This window comes from Pan troglodytes, chromosome 2 (assembly GCF_028858775.2).
Source record: "Pan troglodytes isolate AG18354 chromosome 2, NHGRI_mPanTro3-v2.0_pri, whole genome shotgun sequence".
Lineage (NCBI taxonomy): Eukaryota > Metazoa > Chordata > Mammalia > Primates > Hominidae > Pan > Pan troglodytes.
Window position 1 is genome coordinate 55,690,394 of NC_086015.1, and position 19,259 is coordinate 55,709,652.

At 49.2% G+C, this 19,259-nt stretch overlaps 2 protein-coding genes and 1 long non-coding RNA gene across 17 annotated transcripts in view; 2 read left to right on the forward strand and 1 right to left on the reverse strand.

Moving 5' to 3' along the window:
- The window catches only part of RAD54L2 (RAD54 like 2), a 127,385-nt gene extending 119,127 nt beyond the window's left edge, over positions 1-8,258 (forward strand). For all 8 annotated transcript variants that reach the window (XM_009445560.5, XM_009445558.5, XM_054681911.2 and 5 more), the window contains 4 exons: positions 631-830; positions 2,237-2,326; positions 4,660-4,752; positions 7,064-8,258. In XM_009445560.5, coding sequence (XP_009443835.1) covers positions 631-830; positions 2,237-2,326; positions 4,660-4,752; positions 7,064-8,058 — 1,378 coding nt within the window. In that variant the 3' untranslated portion in view covers positions 8,059-8,258. The remainder of the gene's footprint in view (positions 1-630; positions 831-2,236; positions 2,327-4,659; positions 4,753-7,063) is intronic.
- Positions 8,259-13,225: 4,967 nt separating this feature from the next.
- Positions 13,226-15,742, reverse strand: LOC107970649 (uncharacterized). Its single transcript, XR_001713350.4, has 2 exons — positions 15,270-15,742; positions 13,226-14,279 (listed from the first exon to the last, which is right to left on the reverse strand). It is a non-coding gene; the product is annotated as an uncharacterized LOC107970649 (long non-coding RNA).
- A 27-nt stretch (positions 15,743-15,769) lies between these two features.
- TEX264 (testis expressed 264, ER-phagy receptor) overlaps positions 15,770-19,259 on the forward strand; it is a 33,142-nt gene continuing 29,652 nt past the window's right edge. The window contains exons 1-3 of one of the 8 annotated variants that reach the window (XM_063805880.1): positions 15,786-15,909; positions 16,831-16,922; positions 18,906-19,197. In XM_063805880.1, coding sequence (XP_063661950.1) covers positions 18,940-19,197 — 258 coding nt within the window. In that variant the 5' untranslated portion in view covers positions 15,786-15,909; positions 16,831-16,922; positions 18,906-18,939. Of the gene's footprint in view, positions 16,705-16,830; positions 17,014-18,905; positions 19,198-19,259 lie in introns of all 8 variants that reach the window. The other 7 variants (XM_063805879.1, XM_016941191.3, XM_063805882.1 and 4 more) reach the window with 7 other exon arrangements.

Sequence of the window (19,259 nt, forward strand, 5' to 3'; positions counted from 1 at the left end):
TTGTTGTTGTCATGACTGGAGGGGCACTTTGAGGGTTGGTCCAGGCTGGAGCTAGGAAGAACTCAGTGAAAAGTAATACAGAAGAGAGAGAGAGGTGTCTGTATTACTTATTGAGACTCAAGGTTTCAGAGAGAAAGTAAAGATGTTTAAAGTTGGAACAGACTATTTTTTAGGATCACCTAAACGTGTCGTTACATGGCCCTTTTTCCGTGGGTGAGTGGGGAATATTCTGCCCATCTCAACTTAACATACGCTGTGGTCTGGAGAACTTTTCCTGCCTTATTGCATCTTGACAGCTTCCTGACTTCCCTTTAGGGACTAACTCCTAATGTAGATAGTCCAGGTTTTAGAGGAGCAAATATTGTCTCCCATCTCCAGAAAGTATTATTCCACCAACATCTGATTCTCCTTAGACTTTGACAGACTTTATCCCTCTGCCCCTTTTGCTGCAACTGAGTCCTGCCTTCTAGTCTCCTTTTGAATTGACCAGACCCTGCAGATTCTTCGGATCCTTCTCTGAGCATCAACTGATGGTGTAGAATGGGGCAGCCTAGAAAGGCTCTGTAGCCTTTGGAAAAGGTAACAGTTGTTCTGCCAAACTCTTTTAGTGTCCTTGTCTTTCTCTTACAGGCAGCCAACTTTGAAGGGTGATGAAAAGCCTGTGGCCAGTGTTCGTCCTGTGCAGTCCACCCCCATCCCCATGATGCCCCGGCATGTCCCACTGGGAGGAAGTGTAAGCTCTGCCTCCAGCACAAATCCATCCATGAACTTTCCGATCAACTACTTGCAGCGTGCAGGAGTCCTTGTGCAGAAGGTGGTCACCACGACAGGTGGGAACTCCTGGGCTCTGTGGCAGAGCTGCTGTCCCTTTTAAAATTACTTTGTTCATTTAGGAAGTATCTATTAAACACCTTTTGTATTTCTGGCCTTACTACATTTGGCACTCTTGGTAAAAAATAGGGAAGACAACAGTCCCTGGTCTTGAGGAATTTGGATTCTAGTGAAATATCTTAATAACAACACATAACTGGGTTTTCTTGGGTTTGGTGGGTGAGATAGACTCTGAGCACTGCAGGAATTGTGGAAATGTCACTGGAATACAGGGTTGGTCTCAGGTTCTTATAGAGGTGTGAATATGCTGAGCCCTGCCTGATTGTAGACCCATCTGGGTATAAAAGACAGCTGTCAACCTTTGTACATAATGAGAAGACCTGAATTGTCACTTGCGTCTACCTTTGCGAGTTTGATATAAATTGAGCATGGTGGGCCAGTCAGCAGTGGTGGCAGGTAGCCAACCCATCCACTCCAGGAGCTGGTTCTGTGATTCAGTGTGATTAGGAAGGAAAACATTTTGTGATCCTGTTTTTTATCTTGTTATTTAGCAATATTTATAATATATAAATTGATTATTATTTTTTTTTTTGGAGACAGAGTCTTGCTTTGTCACTCAGGCTGGAGTGCATGATCTTGGCTCGCTGCACTCCCGGGCTCAAGCGATTCTCCCGCCTCAGCCTCCCGAGTTGCTGGAATTACAGGCATGTGCCACTATGCCCGGTGAACTTTTTTGTATTTTAATAGAGATGGGGTTTCACCATGTTGCCCAGGCTGGTTTCAAACTCCTGAGCTCAGGCAATCCACCCGCCTTGGCCTCCCACAGTGCTGGGATTACAGGTGTGAGCCATTGCACCCGGCCAATATATAAATTTGAATGAAAATATCTTAATTGATTTTTCTAAGTAAAAAATTTGAAACACATGAAAAGAAAAAGAGAGCGCCATATAATTCTATTATCTACTAATTCTTGAAAATACTGTTTCCCAGGTGTGGGGTAATGCCAGCAAGGAAGAAGATTAGGCCATTTTTGGAGCCTAAAGTGATGTGGCGCAGATGCGTGCAAACAGTTTGGGGAAGAGAAAAAAAATACATAGAAACAACCATCTAAACTAAAACATTTTTCACACCAAAAACTATGAATTTCTAATTAAATAAAGGGAAATTGATTACAATGATGACCAGCTCAGATTTCTGACAAAGTTCCTGTTTTCATAGTATTCTTTGTTTAGATAATTGTGAAAGATCCTGCTTGCTTCACCTTCCTTGGTTCTGGACCTCTGCCCCACTGAGAGGCTGTAGGGAAACCAATGAAGAACTGGGGTAGATGTGGGACTTTGCAATTTTCCCCCCTCCTTCAGTCAGGCCCCGTGCAATCTAAATTTAAGATCTGTGTTTTTCCTAGATATTGTTATTCCTGGACTCAACAGCTCCACAGATGTACAGGCAAGAATTAATGCTGGTGAGAGCATCCACATCATCCGTGGGACAAAAGGTAAGAGCCTGACCAAGGACCTGTTCCCTGCCTTTGGTTGAGAGTGCTGGGCTGGGAAGAAGAATAAATACATATGACTTGAGCTAGACAGGTCATAGGAATCATCCCATTAGGATGTCACATTCCGGAACTGAATGAGAAAATAGCATTTGTAGGAGCTTAGGGGAGTTGGGTTGAGCCCATAGGGTATTAGTCAGTGGTTTAAAAGAAGGAAATTAGGGTCCCTACATTTCTCTATCTTGCTGTCTTTTTTTTTTTTTTTGAGATGGAGTCTTGCTCTGTCGCCAGGCTGGAGTGCAGTTGCGTGATCTCGGCTCACTGCAACCTCCACCTCCCAGGTTCAAGCAATTCTTCAGCCTCAGCCTCCCAAGTAGCTGGGACTACAGGCATGCGCCACCACGCACAGCTAATTTTTGTACTTTTTTTTTTTTAGTAGAGATGGGGTTTCATTATGTTGGCCAGGATGGTCTCGATTTCTTGACCTCATGATCCGTCCACCTGGGCCTCCCAACGTGCCGGGATTACAGGCGTGAGCCACCGTACCCGGCCCTTACTGTCATTTTTATGAGAATCTTGGGATGGGACAAGTAGACACAAGGAGACCAAAATTGGAGGGAAAGAGCGGTGGAATGGGTTATAAGCCTACATACATTTACCCACTTGCTTGGAGCAGGGTGGGGGTCCCCTGATAGGATATGTATTATGTGGATGAATTACACATGGGTTGCATGATAGAATTTTTGCATATGATAATTTAAAAAGTCCACATCTGCCTCTGTCCTCCTTACAGAGGGATATGAGATTGGTGGAATAAAAAAGCTGGGCTAAACAGTATTGAGACACAATCTAAGCCTGTTTTTTTCCCCTCTTTTCTGCACCCACGTCTTGTATCCAAGCCTGTTTTACATATTAGCCTTTAAATAAGCCCCATGATTGTGTGAGGCTCTTTGAGACTTTTTGTTCAGTAAGGAGATTTTGCCCTAGCTTCTATTGGGTTAGAGTACCTTTGAGGTTAGGGAAAAAGTGCCATGAAATACTCGGACTCATAGAAAACACCATTCCCAGCCTCCTTACTGGATTCTTCCTAGTCTAGAACCCAGCCCCCTTTACTGCTGTCTTCCTAGTTTATAGCTGGGGTCACCAAACTCTATGCCCCATGGGCCAAATCTAGCCTGCTACCTGTTATAATATCTGCAAGATAAGAATGGGTTTAACATTTTCAATTGGTTGGAAAAAAAAATCAAAAGAGTAATATTTTGTGATGTGAAATTATATGAATTTCACATTTCAGTGTCCATAAAGATTTATTGGAGTACAGTCATGCCACGCTATTTTTGTGTTACAGCAGCAGAATTGAGGAGTTACAATAGAGACCTTATGGCTTATAAAGCTCTTACAAAAACCATCCGGCTCTTGTTTTTTTTTTTTTTTGAGACAGAGTCTCGCTCTGTTGCCCAGGCTGGAGTGCAGTGGTGTGATCTCGGCTCACTGTGAGCTCCACCTCCCGGGTTCATGCCATTCTCCTGCCTCAGCCTCCGGAGTAGCTGGGACTACAGGCGCCCACCACCACGCCCGGCTAATTTTTTGTATTTTCAGTAGAGATGGGGTTTCACCGTGTTAGCCAGGATGGTCTCAATCTCCTGACCTTGTGATCCACCCGCCTCGGCCTCCCAAAATGCTGGGATTACAGGCGTGAGCCACTGTGCCCGGCCCAAAAACTATCTGGCTCTTGTAAAAAAGTTTGCTAACTCTTGGCCTAAAGGCAGCACTGACATTCGAGGAGGTTGATCAAATGACATACCCAAGGCTGAAGAGAAGATAGATTAGTGCCTTGTGGGAATAGAATGCAGGTCTTTCTTGAATTATTCCTACTAGGGGAGAGAGGATATTGAAGCAGTAAGGCTCCTTCCTCCCGGATCAAGAGGAGAACCTGGGCCAGAGTGCTTGGGAACATAGGATTCCAACTTACTCTCTTTTGTAGCACCTTATTTGCTTCTCCATTGCATTGAACCCTTCCTGATATTTTCTGGTATAAGTCTCTGTCTCCCTCTCTAGAGACTAAGCTCCATGAGATAGGGCCTTTTTCTGCCTTGTGCCTTCTAGTGTCTAGAACAGTGCCTGGCACATGGTAGTCATGTAATCAATGCTTGTGAAATAAATGAATAATTATGAGTCCATAGCTCAGTCACCCCACTTCTTTCTTCAGGGGTCTTGGGAGATGGTATACCTAATTGTATAGCTATTTACAAGCCCACGGCGCACAGCCTGGAGTTTCCCAGGGTTGGCTGTATTATATATCTGCCTCTAACTGTCTTCTTCGTGTCTATTCTTAGGGACGTACATCCGTACCAGTGATGGACGGATCTTTGCTGTCCGGGCAACTGGCAAACCAAAGGTTCCTGAAGATGGTCGGATGGCTGCCTCAGGTGTGATGGCTTTTACTTTCCATTTTACTTTTCAAACAACATTTGTTTGCTTTGTTTTGGTTAGGTATTAACTTATTATGTGAATAGATAATATGTACATGGTTCACAATTCAGAGTGTACAGAAAGAGGTAAAGTGAAAAGTAAGTTTTTTTGTGTGGTTTTTTTTTTGTTTGTTTCTTTTTGTTTGTTTGGTTGGTTTTTTTTTTTTGTTTGAGACAGGGTCTCGCTCTGTCGCCCAGGCTAGAGTGCAGTGGCTCGATCTTGGCTCACTGCAAGCTCTGCCTCCTGGGTTCATGCCATTCTCCTGCCTCAGCCTCCCGAGTAGCTGAGACTACAGGCGCCCGCCACCACGCCCGGCTAATTTTTTTTTGTATTTTTAGTAGAGACGGCTTTTCACCGTGTTAGCCAGGATGGTCTTGATCTCCTGACCTCGTGATCCGCCTGCCTCAGCCTCCCAAAATGCTGGGATTACAGGCATGAGCCACCGCGCCCAGCCTTTTTGTTTTTTTTTTTGTTTTTTTTTTTGAGACAGAGTCTCACTCTGTTGCCCAGGCTGGAGTGCAATGGTGCAATCTCGGCTCACTGCAACCTCCTCCTCCCAGGTTCAAGTGATTCTCCCGCCTCAGCCTCCTGGTAGCTGAGATTACAGAAGCATGCCACCATGCCCAGCTAACTTTTGTATTTTTAGTAGAGATGGGGTTTCACCATGTTGATCAGGCTGGTCTCGAACTCCTGACCTCGGGATCCGCCTGCCTCGGCCTCCCAAAGTGCTGGGATTACAGGTGTGAGCCACCACGCCAGGCCATAAGTTTTTCCTCCACCATGGTCGCAGACATCCATTGCTCCTCCTTTTTTTGAGACAGAGTCTCGTTCTGTCACCCAGGCTGGAGTGCAGCAGTGCAATCTCAGCTCACTGCAACCTCCGCCTCCCGGGTTCAAACGATTCTTCTGACTCAGCCTCCCGATTAGCTGATTAGCTGGGATTACAGGTGCGTGCCACCATGCCCAGCTAATTTTTGCATTTTTTGTAGAGATGGGGTTTCACCATGTTGCCTAGGCTGGTCTCGAACTCCTGACCTCAAGTGATCCACTCACCTCGGTCTTCCAAAGTGCTGGTATTACAGGTGTGAGCCACCATGCCCAGCCAATTTTCTTTGTATTTTTAAAACAAATGCTAACATACCATAAAATACTATTTACTCCTTTTTTCACTCACCAGTAATAGTTTATTCCTTATCATTTCTTCTAGATATGTCTTCTTGAAGGTTCGCACAGGATGAGCTGTAACACAATGTATTAATTAGTTCCCTGTCAACATACATTTTGATTATTTTACTCCACCATCACTGACAGTGCTTTTTCACAGAGGTGGTTATATCTATAGGATATGTTCCTTAAAGTGGGATTGCCAGGTCAAAGGGTATATGTGTGGCACATGAACAGTGTTAAGAACTCTTGCCAAGTTCCCCTCAGTGGGAGTGGTTCTCATTTATCCTCCCACCCCTGAGCTAGAATGCTAGAGGGCTAGAATGCTCTTGTTCCCTGCTTTGTATTATGGAAATTTCAAATTTTCATACCTACAGAAAAGTTGAAAAATAGCACCATGAGCACCCATATACCCTGCACCTAGATTTAATGATTGTTAGTTTTCATAAACCTTCTTCTTTCTCTCCCTCCCTTTCTATTATTTGAGTCATTCGTAAGTCGAAGATATATGTCATGTTTTTCATCATGTCATTTTATCTCTAAGTACTTCAACATGCATCTGCTAAGATTAAAGATATTCTGTTCCTAGCCACAATATCATTATTACACTAAAAAAAGCTAACGATTCCATAAAATTACCTAGTATTCCAAAATTGAGATTTCCCATTTGTCCCAGTTGTCTTCCATAGCTATGGATTTTGTTTTGTTTTCAAATCAGAATGAACTACTTTTTAGCTTGATTTTCCTCTTTCCCCCACATTGATCACTGACTGTCTCTTACTGCCAAAAAAAGTTTGACTAGTTTTAAGAATGATCTCTTAGTGTTTCATATCCCTTATCTCATAGGATTCATTTTGGTATAGTTTTACAGTTTGGGGAACTGGGGTGCAGAAAAGTTACATGCCTTGTCATAGATAGACCTATTTCTGGGATCAAAGAATTTCTTTGTGACTGGAAAAGGTTGACTGGGTGATGTTGTTCAGACATCAAACTATTAGAATTTTGGGGACTACAGGATAGGATTTTTTTTAATGGAGTTTTCTCCTCTACCCTTCTTCTCTCCCTGGCCACTCTGGTTCTCAGTTAACTACATTTTGTCCCCAGGTTCCCAGGGACCTTCTTGCGAGTCCACAAGCAACGGCAGACACAGTGCCTCATCACCCAAAGCCCCCGACCCTGAGGGGCTGGCCAGGCCCGTCTCTCCTGACAGCCCAGAGATCATCAGTGAGCTTCAGCAGTATGCAGATGTGGCTGCTGCCCGGGAATCCCGTCAGAGCTCCCCAAGCACCAATGCCGCCCTGCCTGGCCCCCCGGCCCAACTTATGGACAGCAGTGCTGTTCCCGGGACAGCTCTCGGAACTGAGCCTCGACTAGGGGGTCATTGCCTCAATAGTTCCCTCTTGGTGACTGGCCAGCCCTGTGGTGACAGGCACCCAGTGCTGGACTTAAGGGGCCACAAGCGAAAGTTGGCCACACCACCTGCTGCCCAGGAGTCATCCCGCCGGCGGTCCAGGAAGGGTCATCTGCCAGCCCCCGTGCAGCCGTATGAACACGGGTATCCAGTCTCTGGCGGGTTTGCCATGCCACCCGTCTCCTTAAACCATAACCTCACCACCCCCTTCACCTCCCAGGCTGGGGAGAACTCCCTGTTTATGGGCAGTACCCCCTCCTACTACCAGCTGTCCAATTTGCTGGCAGATGCCCGCCTGGTGTTTCCAGTGACTACTGACCCTCTGGTGCCAGCAGGCCCCGTCAGTTCCTCTTCCACGGCTACCTCAGTCACTGCCAGCAACCCCTCCTTCATGCTCAACCCTTCTGTGCCAGGGATACTACCCAGCTATTCACTCCCATTCTCACAGCCACTCCTGTCCGAGCCGAGGATGTTTGCGCCTTTTCCTTCCCCTGTCTTGCCCAGCAACCTTTCGCGGGGCATGTCTATCTATCCAGGCTACATGTCCCCACATGCAGGCTACCCAGCTGGTGGCCTCCTACGGTCCCAGGTGCCTCCATTTGACTCTCATGAGGTTGCCGAGGTTGGGTTCAGCTCCAATGATGATGAGGATAAAGACGATGATGTGATAGAGGTCACTGGGAAATAGCTAGGGAGCCCCTCCCCACCTCACTTGGGGCCCCCAGCAGGTTGCCCACCAAGCTGGAAGGCAGTGATTTAGACCTTTTGAGAATAGGACACTTGGCAGGAGGGAAAAGGAAGAGGACAAAGGAGGGTGGTTGGCCAAAGTGGCAGAGCTCTGTTGCTGTTTAACAAAAGAGGCAAAAAAAAAAAAAAAAAAAAAAATAAGTCCAACATAGCAGCAATAGCGGGAAATCAGGGACCCAAAACAGGGATGGAGGGGCAGTGCAGCCTCTTTTCCTTCCTGCCTTGCTTATGCTGTCTGCTTGCTTGCTCGCCCATCTGAGTGTAGAAGCGCACATCCCATTTCTGTCTTTGGGAACATTCTTTCCCAAGAGAGCTGCCTTACTAGGTGACTTAGCTTGGCCTGGGGAGGGGAGTGAAGGAAGGGAGAATGAGTGAGAGAAGGAGGGTGGGTAGGGGGAGCAGACTGTGATCCCATGTGAAGTGGGGTCTTTTTAGGGGGTGGGAAGGAAGCTGACCAGGTATGTGTGTTTGTGAGTGTGTGTGTGTATGTTTATTTTGTATGTGTATGTATGGAACAGAGCAGGGGTGAAGGTGGGAGGGGAGGGAGGGAAGAACTAAGAGGGAAACTGAAAAATGAATTTATCTTTCTTTAAATGGAAGTCAGTTTGGTGGTTCATAGCACCTATTAGTGTGAACATCAGGGTGAGCCCAGAAGAGCCATGGAAATCACAAGTTTCCTTCTGGATGGGTGAAGAGAAGGCCCAGCTAACTCAAGTCCCTGGTATTCAGAGCCACATTTGTGTGAGAATTTGGGGAAATTCATGAGAGAAAATGGGCATTACCAATCTATGTCTCTTAACCCCGGTGGCTATCTCTGAGCAGCTCTCCCTTTCCAGCTTGGAAGGTTGTCTGTGTGCAGAGGCTGGGAGGGAGAAGCACTGCAGTACGTGAATGAAAGGTCGCAGAGTTGTGGCTGGAAAATACATTTTTCACCAGGGTAGAACTGAGCCCCCAGCTGCCTATCCTGGTAGTCTTTTCTGTTCCTTTCCTTCCCCTTTAGAGAGCTCCATGTTAATTTATTTCTTATGGGCAATTATTTATTACTTGGACTTTTCATGTGTCTTGTTTATTTGGGGGTGGGGGGAGGTTAGGGGTAAGGAGGGTAGGTGATAGAAAGGGAAGTTTTAAGATATCCCAGACCCTATAGCCACTGGTGAAAAACAATCCTGGATGGATGGTAAATTGACCAGGGAAAGAGTTAGGTTTGACCAAGGTTTGGATTAAACAACTATATTTTTGAGAGATGGCTTTTCAGGAAGATCAGGGAATCCTGAGACTGGATAGTTAGTGGAGGGTGGGACTCATTCCACAGAAATCGAAAGTTGTGATCATGGAGTTTGCAATTGGGAAGTAAGAGACCCCAGATTTGGAGCTATGTCCTCCTGGGATGATGTTAGATGTTGGCTCTCTATGCTGAATAGTGAAGCTGTGGATAGGTGGTTGCTGGGTTGAGGGACTATTGATTTCATGTTAGAAAATATCTTCAGGTGGTCCATGTAGGCCTGGTGTCTGCTGCCTCCATCTTTGAAGGAACATGGAGGAGCCCTTTCTCTGTAGGAGCCCTAAGTCTGGGTTTTATCTTAAAAGAACACACCAGTCATTCTGGGTCTCCCCTTATTGCCATTGCCAGGGGAGGGTCATCTAGTCCTTAAGCATAAACACTGGCTGTCTTCCTATTGGTGTCCCCGCCCCCTCTGTATCCCTCACCCCAACACTTTGCCAGACAGTTCTTTATGATGAACAAACTTTGGCTTTAGAGCTTTACCACTTACCCATGGCTCCCTCCTTACTGGGCAGGTGGTGTACCTGCCTCTTCCCAGCCCAGAAGGCAGCTTAGTCAGGTCATCCCAGTAGTAGCTCCTACAGCTCTTCTGACCAGCCCATTTCCATCTTTGGAGGGCCTTAGCAGACTCTGGGGTATTGTCCTCAGAGAAGAGACAAGGAGATGATGGATGGGGTGCATGTGTATATGTGTGTTTGTCTGCTGTCCAATAACACCAAAAGTGGAACTTAAGAAGCTTTGTGTTTTCATAAGCACCCTGCCAGACACTTAACTCTTCTACTCATGGAAGCCTTAGATCTACAATTTAGCTATGCAAATTATTTTAATAATTTAAAAATAGCAGTTCCAACCAGTGCTTTCTCTTTCAGATGCATCCCAAGAATGGATGGTGAAGGGACTCAGTTGGAGTGAGCTCTCAGGTTGAGGCTGGTGCAGTAGGAGTGAGCTAGACTGAATCTCCAATTTATGGGACACACTCACAACCTGGGTTACACTGATGCCTCTCAGGCCCTGGAGCACTGGGATCCCAGAGATGCATGTGTGCATGTGTATGTCTGTGTGTGTGTGTTGTCGGGAGAAGGGGGTAGTATTTCTGTGTTCACTTCTAGGAAATCACTGTACTAGCCTCCAAGAATCCGGAAACCTTCCCAGCCGGGAACTGAAACCATTCCCTGGAGGGATGGGCTTGGCTTTTGAAGTTGACAGAAAGTAAATGGGTATTCTGAGAGGCAGCACATGCCTACTGTCTATCCAGTGTTCCAGGGACTGGGTCTTGCTTCTACTCAGCAGAGGCCATCATTCTGGGAGGCTGACCTGACTAGAGAAGGCTTTCTTTTATATGTGCAGTTTCTATTGTGTAGAGGGGTTGGGGGTGGGATCATGGGAAATTGGAGTGCTACCAGGTCCATGGTTTTTGCTTTTTTTTTTTAAAGAAAATAACCTGAAAACACTTCTGACTTTTCCACTGTCTCTTTATATGTGCTGGTAGGCAAATGTGCATGCACACCAAACATAAGCATGTTTGTGAGGGAAGCAGGAAGTATCTCAGAGCCTAAGAACCATGTTTTATAGTTTCTTTGATCATAAACACTTGGTGGTGTCTTCCACCCATTATCCAGGCCTGAGGGGGGCAGGGTGGCTGGTGATAAGAGGGAGGGCAGGAAATCAGGCCTAGGCATTTTCCCTTACCATTGTCTTCCATGGAATGTTTTCAAGGGCCTCTCAAGCCCCATTCATCTGGTTTAGCCAAGTTCTCAGCCTGGGGAACACAGTACTACTTAATGATTGAGGTTTACCATTTATAGTGATGCTTGATTTCCTTTTCTTAATATATTTGTAGATAAAAATTGAACAGGGACAAAGTAGCTATTTAAGAAAGGAAGTGAACCATGTTGGGTCATATCATTTTCTTTAGATTGGATATCTATGAAGTCCACACCCCTTTGAGTTATGCTTTTTAGGCATCTATCTCATCATCTCCTGATTTAAGGATAATTCTATCTGGTCCTTGGAGCTCTCTTCCCTAGGAATTAGTGTGTGGAGTCTCTCTATATGCTTGTGATCCTTGGAGCTCTCTTCCCTAGGAATTAGTGTGTGGAGTCTCTATATGCTTGTGATTCACAACTAAATATGAAATTTCTCAATTCGGGAGCAGGAAGCAAAGTGCTGGGGTAAAGTTTTGCAGATTGGTTGAAACACTTAGTCAAACTTAAGTGGCCTGGGTAGGACCATCACTCCCAAAGTTGTCAGCAGAGAAGGGCCCTCTGTGTCAGTCTATTCAAACCTGGCATTGCTCTGAAATTGAGTCCTCATCCCATGGGGAAGGTCTTCTGGGGGCTTTACATTCCTTGTTACTAGTGTTCTGGATATTACCTTCTGCTTCCCACTTCCTTTTTTTTTTTTGAGACAGAGTCTTGCTCTGTCACCCAGGCTTGAGTGCAGTGGTGTGATCTTGGCTCCGTGCAACCTCCACTCCCGGTTTCAAGCGATCGTCCTGCCTCAGCCTCCCAAGTAGCTGGGATTACAGGTGCACACCACCATGCCCAGCTAATTTGTGTATTTTTTAGTAGAGACGGAGTTTCACCACGTTGGCCAGGCTGGCCTTGAACTCCTGACCTCAAGTGATCCGCCCTCCTCGGCCTCCCAGTGATGGGATTACAGGCGTGAGCCACTGCTCCTGGCCCCCACTTCCTTTTGATTTCTCAGATCAGTCTTTCCCTTCTGAGCCATGGCCTTCTGTGCACCCAGCTCAGTGGCTCTTCACCCCTACAACTAAGTGAAGTCATCCTTCCCCAAAAGGACCCCCGGGAGATGTTCTGGCCCTCTGCTGACTACTCCCAGGAATCAGCACCTCAAGGACTATTTGAGAATGTTGTGCTCTCTATTGGTCACCTTGAGACTCCATTCCCCTGCTGCCAACTCTTCTCTTCTGCCCTGTGTATTCTGCTGTGATCCCCTTAACGGCTTTTCTGTGCTACTAGCTTAGCCCTAGGCCTTTTATGAATACCTGAGTCTTATAACGATGAACTTCTTGAGCAGACAGTGTCCAACTTCTTTGCTCTTCAGGGACCTGAGTGTGCACCTTTCCCTTTTGCAGGTCTATTTGACATAGTAGTCTAGTGTGTTGGGGAGGGGTAGCCAAGCAGGCTGCAGTGTCTGCAATGCAGAGGGCTTGGGGAGGTTTGGGTACTCTCTGCTGCCACTACTGGGATGATATTCAGAAGAGAGAGGACCTCATACTGTGACTGGACCCAGGACCCTCCCTGGAAGAGAGCTCAGCCCAGCTGTATGTGTGTGTGTGTGTGTGTGTGTGTGTGTGTGTGTGTGTGTTTGTGTGCTGTGCTCATGTGCACCTGGGTGTAAAATGACTGTTATCTGGTTGTGTTACTCAGGGTGGGCTGGGGACTCACCAGAAGAATCCCCCCCAGCCTGCCCAAGACAGGTTTTTCCCTTGTACCATCTTCAGAGAGGTCAGGGGAAGAGGGTCCAGGTAGGTTAAGGGGGGTCACTATGGATAACCACTAAGACCAGACTGCTGCCAGGAGGAGTGGGGGATAATGAGGTGGCCCCAGGGTCCTGGCACCTGGCTTTGGTTTTCCGTCTTCTTTCCTCAGGACGCCCCTGAGGCCTGGGACCTGTGCCTGGCTTCGAGGAGCATCTGTGGCTGGGTGATCCAGCTGCTGGTGTGATCATGGGCTTCCCTCCTCTCAGCAGGGCAGGCGCTCCTGCCCCAGAGACTGGGCAACTGGCTGTTTCTATGACGTATTTATTTTTACTTGTGTTTCATGTCACTTTTTTAAAAAAAAGCAAACAGAACAATTGTAAGTCAGTATAACTGCCTATCAGTTTTCTTTATTTCTCTTTTTGTAAAATAAAATTTAAACTCAAGAAGGCAGTGTTGTTTGATCAAGGAATTGTCTGGATAGTTGTTGGGCTGGGTGGTGGTGAAAGGAATAGATCTTAGAACATAGTGGGCTCTGGGATAGCCCTTGGGTGATGAGATAGGCAGGAACAGAAGGAAGACTGATGGCAGGCTCTTTGTTGCAGTGGGGTTCACTGGGCTTTTTCTGCTTTTGTTCACCTGAAGAAGGATGTATTACCAGGCTCCAGGGGAAACAGCAAGCTGACTTCAGAGTGGCTTGAAGCTAGCTGGTCCTCAGCCAAGGCAAGTCCTGCAGGGGCAGCCCTGACTAGACAGTGAGTGGCTGGGGATGGGCACAATGCCTTCAGAGGGTGGGAGACAGTGTGTCTGTGAGTGGCTGGTGGCAGCGAAAGCATTCTTATTGCATGTGTATTCTCTGTCATCCATGTTGGGGAATCTAGCCACTGGCCCACAGAGTTAAACAGAGCTTTGGAGTGTTGAGAGGTGGGGGAAAGAAGGGACAGTCTACTTCAGCTTCCTGTTTAATTTCTTCAAGGGGAGTGGCCCTGGGGAAACAATTTTCTGGAAATTTACAAAGAAAGAGAAAGAATCTCTGTAGTGATTCCTTGGACAGAGGAAGGCAAGAGGAGATGAAGGCCAAGTCTGGACTCATGATAGGGGAATCTGTGCTATTGGGAGATAAGATTGGGAGTGGAGGATGGTTGCAGCACATGGCTGGGCGAACAGGTTTCCTCAGACCTGTTACAAGGGGTTGGAATGAAGAAAGTGCCTTGTAGAGTAGGCTGCTGCCTCCTGGTGGCCAGCCGCTGCCTTGCAGGGATCCTGCCAAGGGACTTCACTTGGCACTGTTGGAAGCAGCCTGAGGTGAAGCTGGGCAGGCTGATGTCATGGCCTGCAGCCCCAGTCACCAGCGGACTCTCCTCCCACAAAAGAGGTGCTGAAGCTCCTGAGGCACATGTTGAACTCTGATGTGGGGCTCTAGAGTTCCCCAATCAGGCTAAGGGAAGTGAGCAGAGAGAACAAGATAAAGAATGGGCACTTCTTTATAATGGTTTCCTGGGAAAAGCTCACCACCTTCTGAGAAGCAGGAGAAATGACCACGCAGACCCTGCAGGCAGAGGCTGTCAATCTCTGAGCCCGGGCCATGGCTGCTCCTGTGTCAAAGGAAATGCTACCAAGTGTGTAGCCCGCCTGCCTGGGGCACCTAAGCTGGGGGTTTGACCGTGTGCTTGATGTTCATAGGTAAAACAACTGCTGCGACCTGCACTGGCCCAGCCCAGAGTGCCTGTGAGGGGCCAGCTGCCTGTTCTGCCAGTTTGCCTAGAGGGCTGGGACAGGCTTGGCCCTGTGGATAAGGTTCAAACTCCCCTGCCTGCGGAAGGAAGAATGTGAAGCAGAGGGAAAGGAAGCTGGGATTTTGACTGTCTCTGTGTGCACAGCCTGCTCTTTGCTGGTGCAGTAGTGGGATCCACAAGGTGAACCACCCTGTGACTGCTGACTTTTCCCACCACCACCTTCGTGGTGTTCCCATCTGCTGGATCCCCTCCCAAACATCAGTCCTTGTCAGGATACCAAAGTAGCTCTTGGCCTCGCCGGTCTTGTAGCCAAGCTTATGAGCATAGTTGTCACCTTCCCCACCTCCCACCAAAAGTCCGGGATTTTCACGAGGGGAGCATTTTATCTTTGGGCCCCTAGAAGAGTGCTTTGTAGTTTGTAGGTCCTCAGAAATTTGAGGTGAAGATTGAACCAATCATCAAGGAGCTTACACTTGACGTGGGAATCACGTAAGTTACCGCTAAACCACAAAGGTAGACCAGCCTCCCCCAGCCACAACCTGGGCACTGAGGGAGGAGCCTGGAAGAAGGGCATTCCCATGGAACGTGAACTCCAGGAGGGCAGAACCTTGGTTTTGTTCACTCTATCTCCAGCCCCTAGAACTGTCCTGGCAAGGAGTAATAATAAGTGTTGGATGGATGAATATACTCACGGAAGTGGGAATGGGTGGGTGGAGGCAGGAAGCAGATATTTGCGCTATGCAGAAGTTGGATCCACCAGTTTCTTCCGCGAGCCCAGACTGGGCTTCAGCTTCCTCACCTATGCCTTTCTTGGTTCCCAAGTCTGTTGCGAAGCCACAGTGAGAGAAAGTGGCAGGACTAAAGGTGGTACAAATGCCAGAGGCTGATACTGCTGTGCTGCGCCTCCCTAGGCTGTACAAATTCTCCTCAGCCCCAGCTCCCTGGTCCCCAGCCTGGCCCTCTACTGCGGGCCACTGGGCTGCCTCCCGTACCCGAGCCTGGGCCAGGCTGTCACTGTGGTGCTCCTGCCAACCCAGATGCCCTGGGGTGTTGCTAAATCAACCTCAGCAACCGGATAGTTTGTTGGAGGCGGGAAGGTACGCCGTGGGTTCCGCCGCAGCCAGCGCTGGGGCTAGGCACACGCCCGTTGCCATGGAGACGGGGCGGGGCAGGCCTCCGCCCTCCGGGTCCCGCGCGCACGCGCCCACGGCCACGGCCATGTCCCGCCGCGAGAGGGGGCGGAGCGAGCGTGCGCGGCGGGCGCGCGCAGGCTCCGTAACCGAACCCTGAGCCGCCTGCGCGGATCGGCGTCCGCAGCGGGCGGCTGCTGAGGTGAGGGCCGGGCCAGAGGAGAGGCATACCCGCTGGGGCGTAGGTCTGGGACTCCCCCTGTCCGCCCTGGCGCGACCTCAGGACTCTCCGTGTCCCCTCCGTGACCCCCGCGGCCCGGGCCGCTCTTTGCATCTTGTCTTGCCCACAGCTGGCCTCGGCCAGGTCCGAGGGCCTGGATGCGACCTTGGGGCAGCCCCTACTCTTCCGGGCAGCCCACTTCCGCGGCCACCGGTGCAGGGCATGCCCCGGGGCCGTGGAGGTGAGGGAAAGAGGCGCGAGTCGCGTTTTAACTCCGCCCCCGTCCCCCAAGGCCGCGCCTCGCAGCCTGGGCTGCAAACTTTAGCGTCCTTTAAGTTACAGACGTGCGTGGGACTCCGTGAGGAGGTGGGCGAAGAGAAAGGCTCTGAGTAAATAGGCAAGGCCCGGGGTGAGCAGGGGCTGGAATCCGAAAGTGGGAGGCGGCGGCCCCCCACCCTCCATAGTCCTTCCGCCCTCTGCTAGCACCGAAGTTTAGCCCAGGACGGGGGCCGTTTAAGGGCCCGGCCCTCCGCCGCCGCGCACGTGAGCGGCACCAGGAAGCTGGCTGGGCGCAGCCTTCCCTGAGGCTCGCCGGCACCGGCCGCACGCGTCCATCCCGGGCCTCTGAGCGGAGGGGGAACCGAGGCTAGAGGGAGGGCGCAGTCTGCCCAAGGTCAGCGGCAGCGGCAGTTTCTGGGCGCCAAGTGTGGTTGGAGTCCTCCAGGAAGAGGGGCGTGACCAGAGCTCTAGCGAAGAGACCTGACATTGTAAAGCTAGGTTTGGCTTCTGATTTCCACAAGGGGTTTGAGAATGGGACGAGGGTGCTTTAGAGGGACCGGTAGGCTTTCCCTGAGGAGGGTAATCAGGGCATGATGGTTGGCTCAGTGGTTATTTCCTGGGCAGGGGTGACTGTTCTTTCAGCTCCCAGCACTGGAGCGCTCGGCCGCTGCCGCACTGGATGCCAGCAGTTACTAAAAGTGAGCCTGGCATTTCAGGTGAGCTCCCAGACCTTCTTCCTTTTCTCTTGAATATAGGGGAAATTCACGTTACCTCTCCACGTGCCGACCAAGGCTCTGAGACCCCCAGGTGGGTTTTCTCCCCCCCCCCCCCCCCCCCCCCGTTTTCTGAGCAGTTTGGGAAGTGAGAGGAAGAGAAAGGTAGATACTAAGTTTTCTTGAGGAGACAGGAAGTGTTCAGCTGAGATGGCAGATCAGGGTGAGGGCTTGTCATTCCCAAGGCAAGTGGGGGCCTAGATGCTGAGAGTTTTCCAGCTTTGGGCTCAGAGATGTCCAACAAGGATTTAATGCTTCAGCCGTTTTGGAAGCCAGTCACCAGAGAGGAGAGAGAAAGTGGAAATGAGGGGCTGGAGTCAGACTGTCTGGGCTTGTGTTGCCTGCATTTTGGTCCACGTGGCTCTGTTTAATACCTGTGTTACCTTGGGCAAGTCTCTTAACCTCTAACTACTTGAACCTTTAGCCTTACCTACCTCTTTGGATTGCTTTGAGGGTGAATGAAGTAGCTGTGTTTCAACATTTAGACAGTGCCTGGCGTATAGTAAGCATTCAGTGGAAGATTTCTCATCATTATCAAAGAAAATTGGAATGAAAGTTACTGGAGACAAGATGAGTAGGACAGGCAGAAAAGAGAGAGATACTGATGGGTAGAAGCACAGATGGGTGAGACTAGTGGGCAACACCTCAATTTCTTGACACCAAAAGTTTAGAAATTTACTTTGCCTCTTTGTGAGCAAATACTGTGTGCTCATTGACTCCAAAGACAATTTTTTTTTAGCGTAAAATCAACACCCAGCACCCACAGGGAAGAAATAATTCCACAGAGCTAAGTATTCCACAAAGTTGCAGCGTGGCCTTTTTAGCTTCAAAACCTTTTAAATGTTAAATATTACTTTTAAATAATTGGGGTGGGAATGTCCCCCCAGTGGGTCACATGGCTCCCTTCCTCTTTAAACAGTCTTCTCTGGGCTGTGATTTTTCCCCCCCCCGCCAGGCAACTCAGGTCAAGCCCTCTGTGTAAAAGGGTTAGGCCTCTGGCCCCAAGCTGCCTGGAGAACTAGGCAGCCTGCCTTGAATAGTTCACACACTGGCCTCTGTGTTATGTTCCTGGGCCTGCTCTTGAACAGCTTCTTTTCCTCTTAGGGATAATTGTTACTTCCTCCTGCTGTGCGACTTCCCTTTTAGCAGCCTTTTCCTCTTACTACTCACTGTTTCTTCTGTGGGCTGGAAAATTGGGATGAAGCTTGTTAACATTGGTGGTTCAAGTCTGGGAAGCTTAGTGTTGGACTTTGTTCTACCTGCTCAGGCCGTTTTGCTCTGGTCTTTCCTCTGGTTCTGGATGGGTAAGCTTGCTGGATAGCAAGGTCCCTGCAGGCCAGATGTACTTAGAAAAGGAGAGTTTCTTATGAAATTCTCTTCCTGAGGCACATTTTTCCTCACAAGTTTTTGTTCCTTATGGTTTCCCTGTTCGTTAGTAAGTGTTTGGACCCTAGCATTTGCCAGTCCTCCCTCTGGCAATCGTCCCTGAGGCTTGGGGAGGCTGGGCTGGTGGCGTGGCTCAGCTGTGGGGAGGAAGAGGTAATGTGGAGGAAAGGCAGGCTTGCTGGTATCTGGTACATCTTCGGGGAGACTTGTCAGGGCCCGGAGTATGTCTCTGGCTGAATCACTCCTGTGCCCCTCTATGACTCAGTTTCCCCAGGTGTGACCAGGGCTGCCAGCTGACAGTTTGAGCTGCTCTGAGATCCTCACCAACTGCGATTAAGAAATAAAGAGGCTTGTGGCTTCAGTCATCCTTGTAGCTCCCTTCTAGGTCACTCTGTGTGTAAACACCTCTGGCCCCTCCCCTTTCTGGGTCAGAGCACCCAAGGCAGGTCTGAGGAGGTTGGGCCAGAACTGGTTGGCGGGCAGGTGGGCACATTGTCAGAGTAGGCTACCAGCCTCCTCTCCCTTCTTTCTCCTTTGCAGCTGCCTTGAGGTGCAGTGTTGGGGATCCAGAGCCATGTCGGACCTGCTACTACTGGGCCTGATTGGGGGCCTGACTCTCTTACTGCTGCTGACGCTGCTGGCCTTTGCCGGGTACTCAGGGCTACTGGCTGGGGTGGAAGTGAGTGCTGGGTCACCCCCCATCCGCAACGTCACTGTGGCCTACAAGTTCCACATGGGGCTCTATGGTGAGACTGGGCGGCTTTTCACTGAGAGCTGCAGCATCTCTCCCAAGCTCCGCTCCATCGCTGTCTACTATGACAACCCCCACATGGTAAGGAGTCTCCATGGGGTTCTGCCCCATGGATGGGCCTGGTGGGCCAGGGCTTCTTTGGG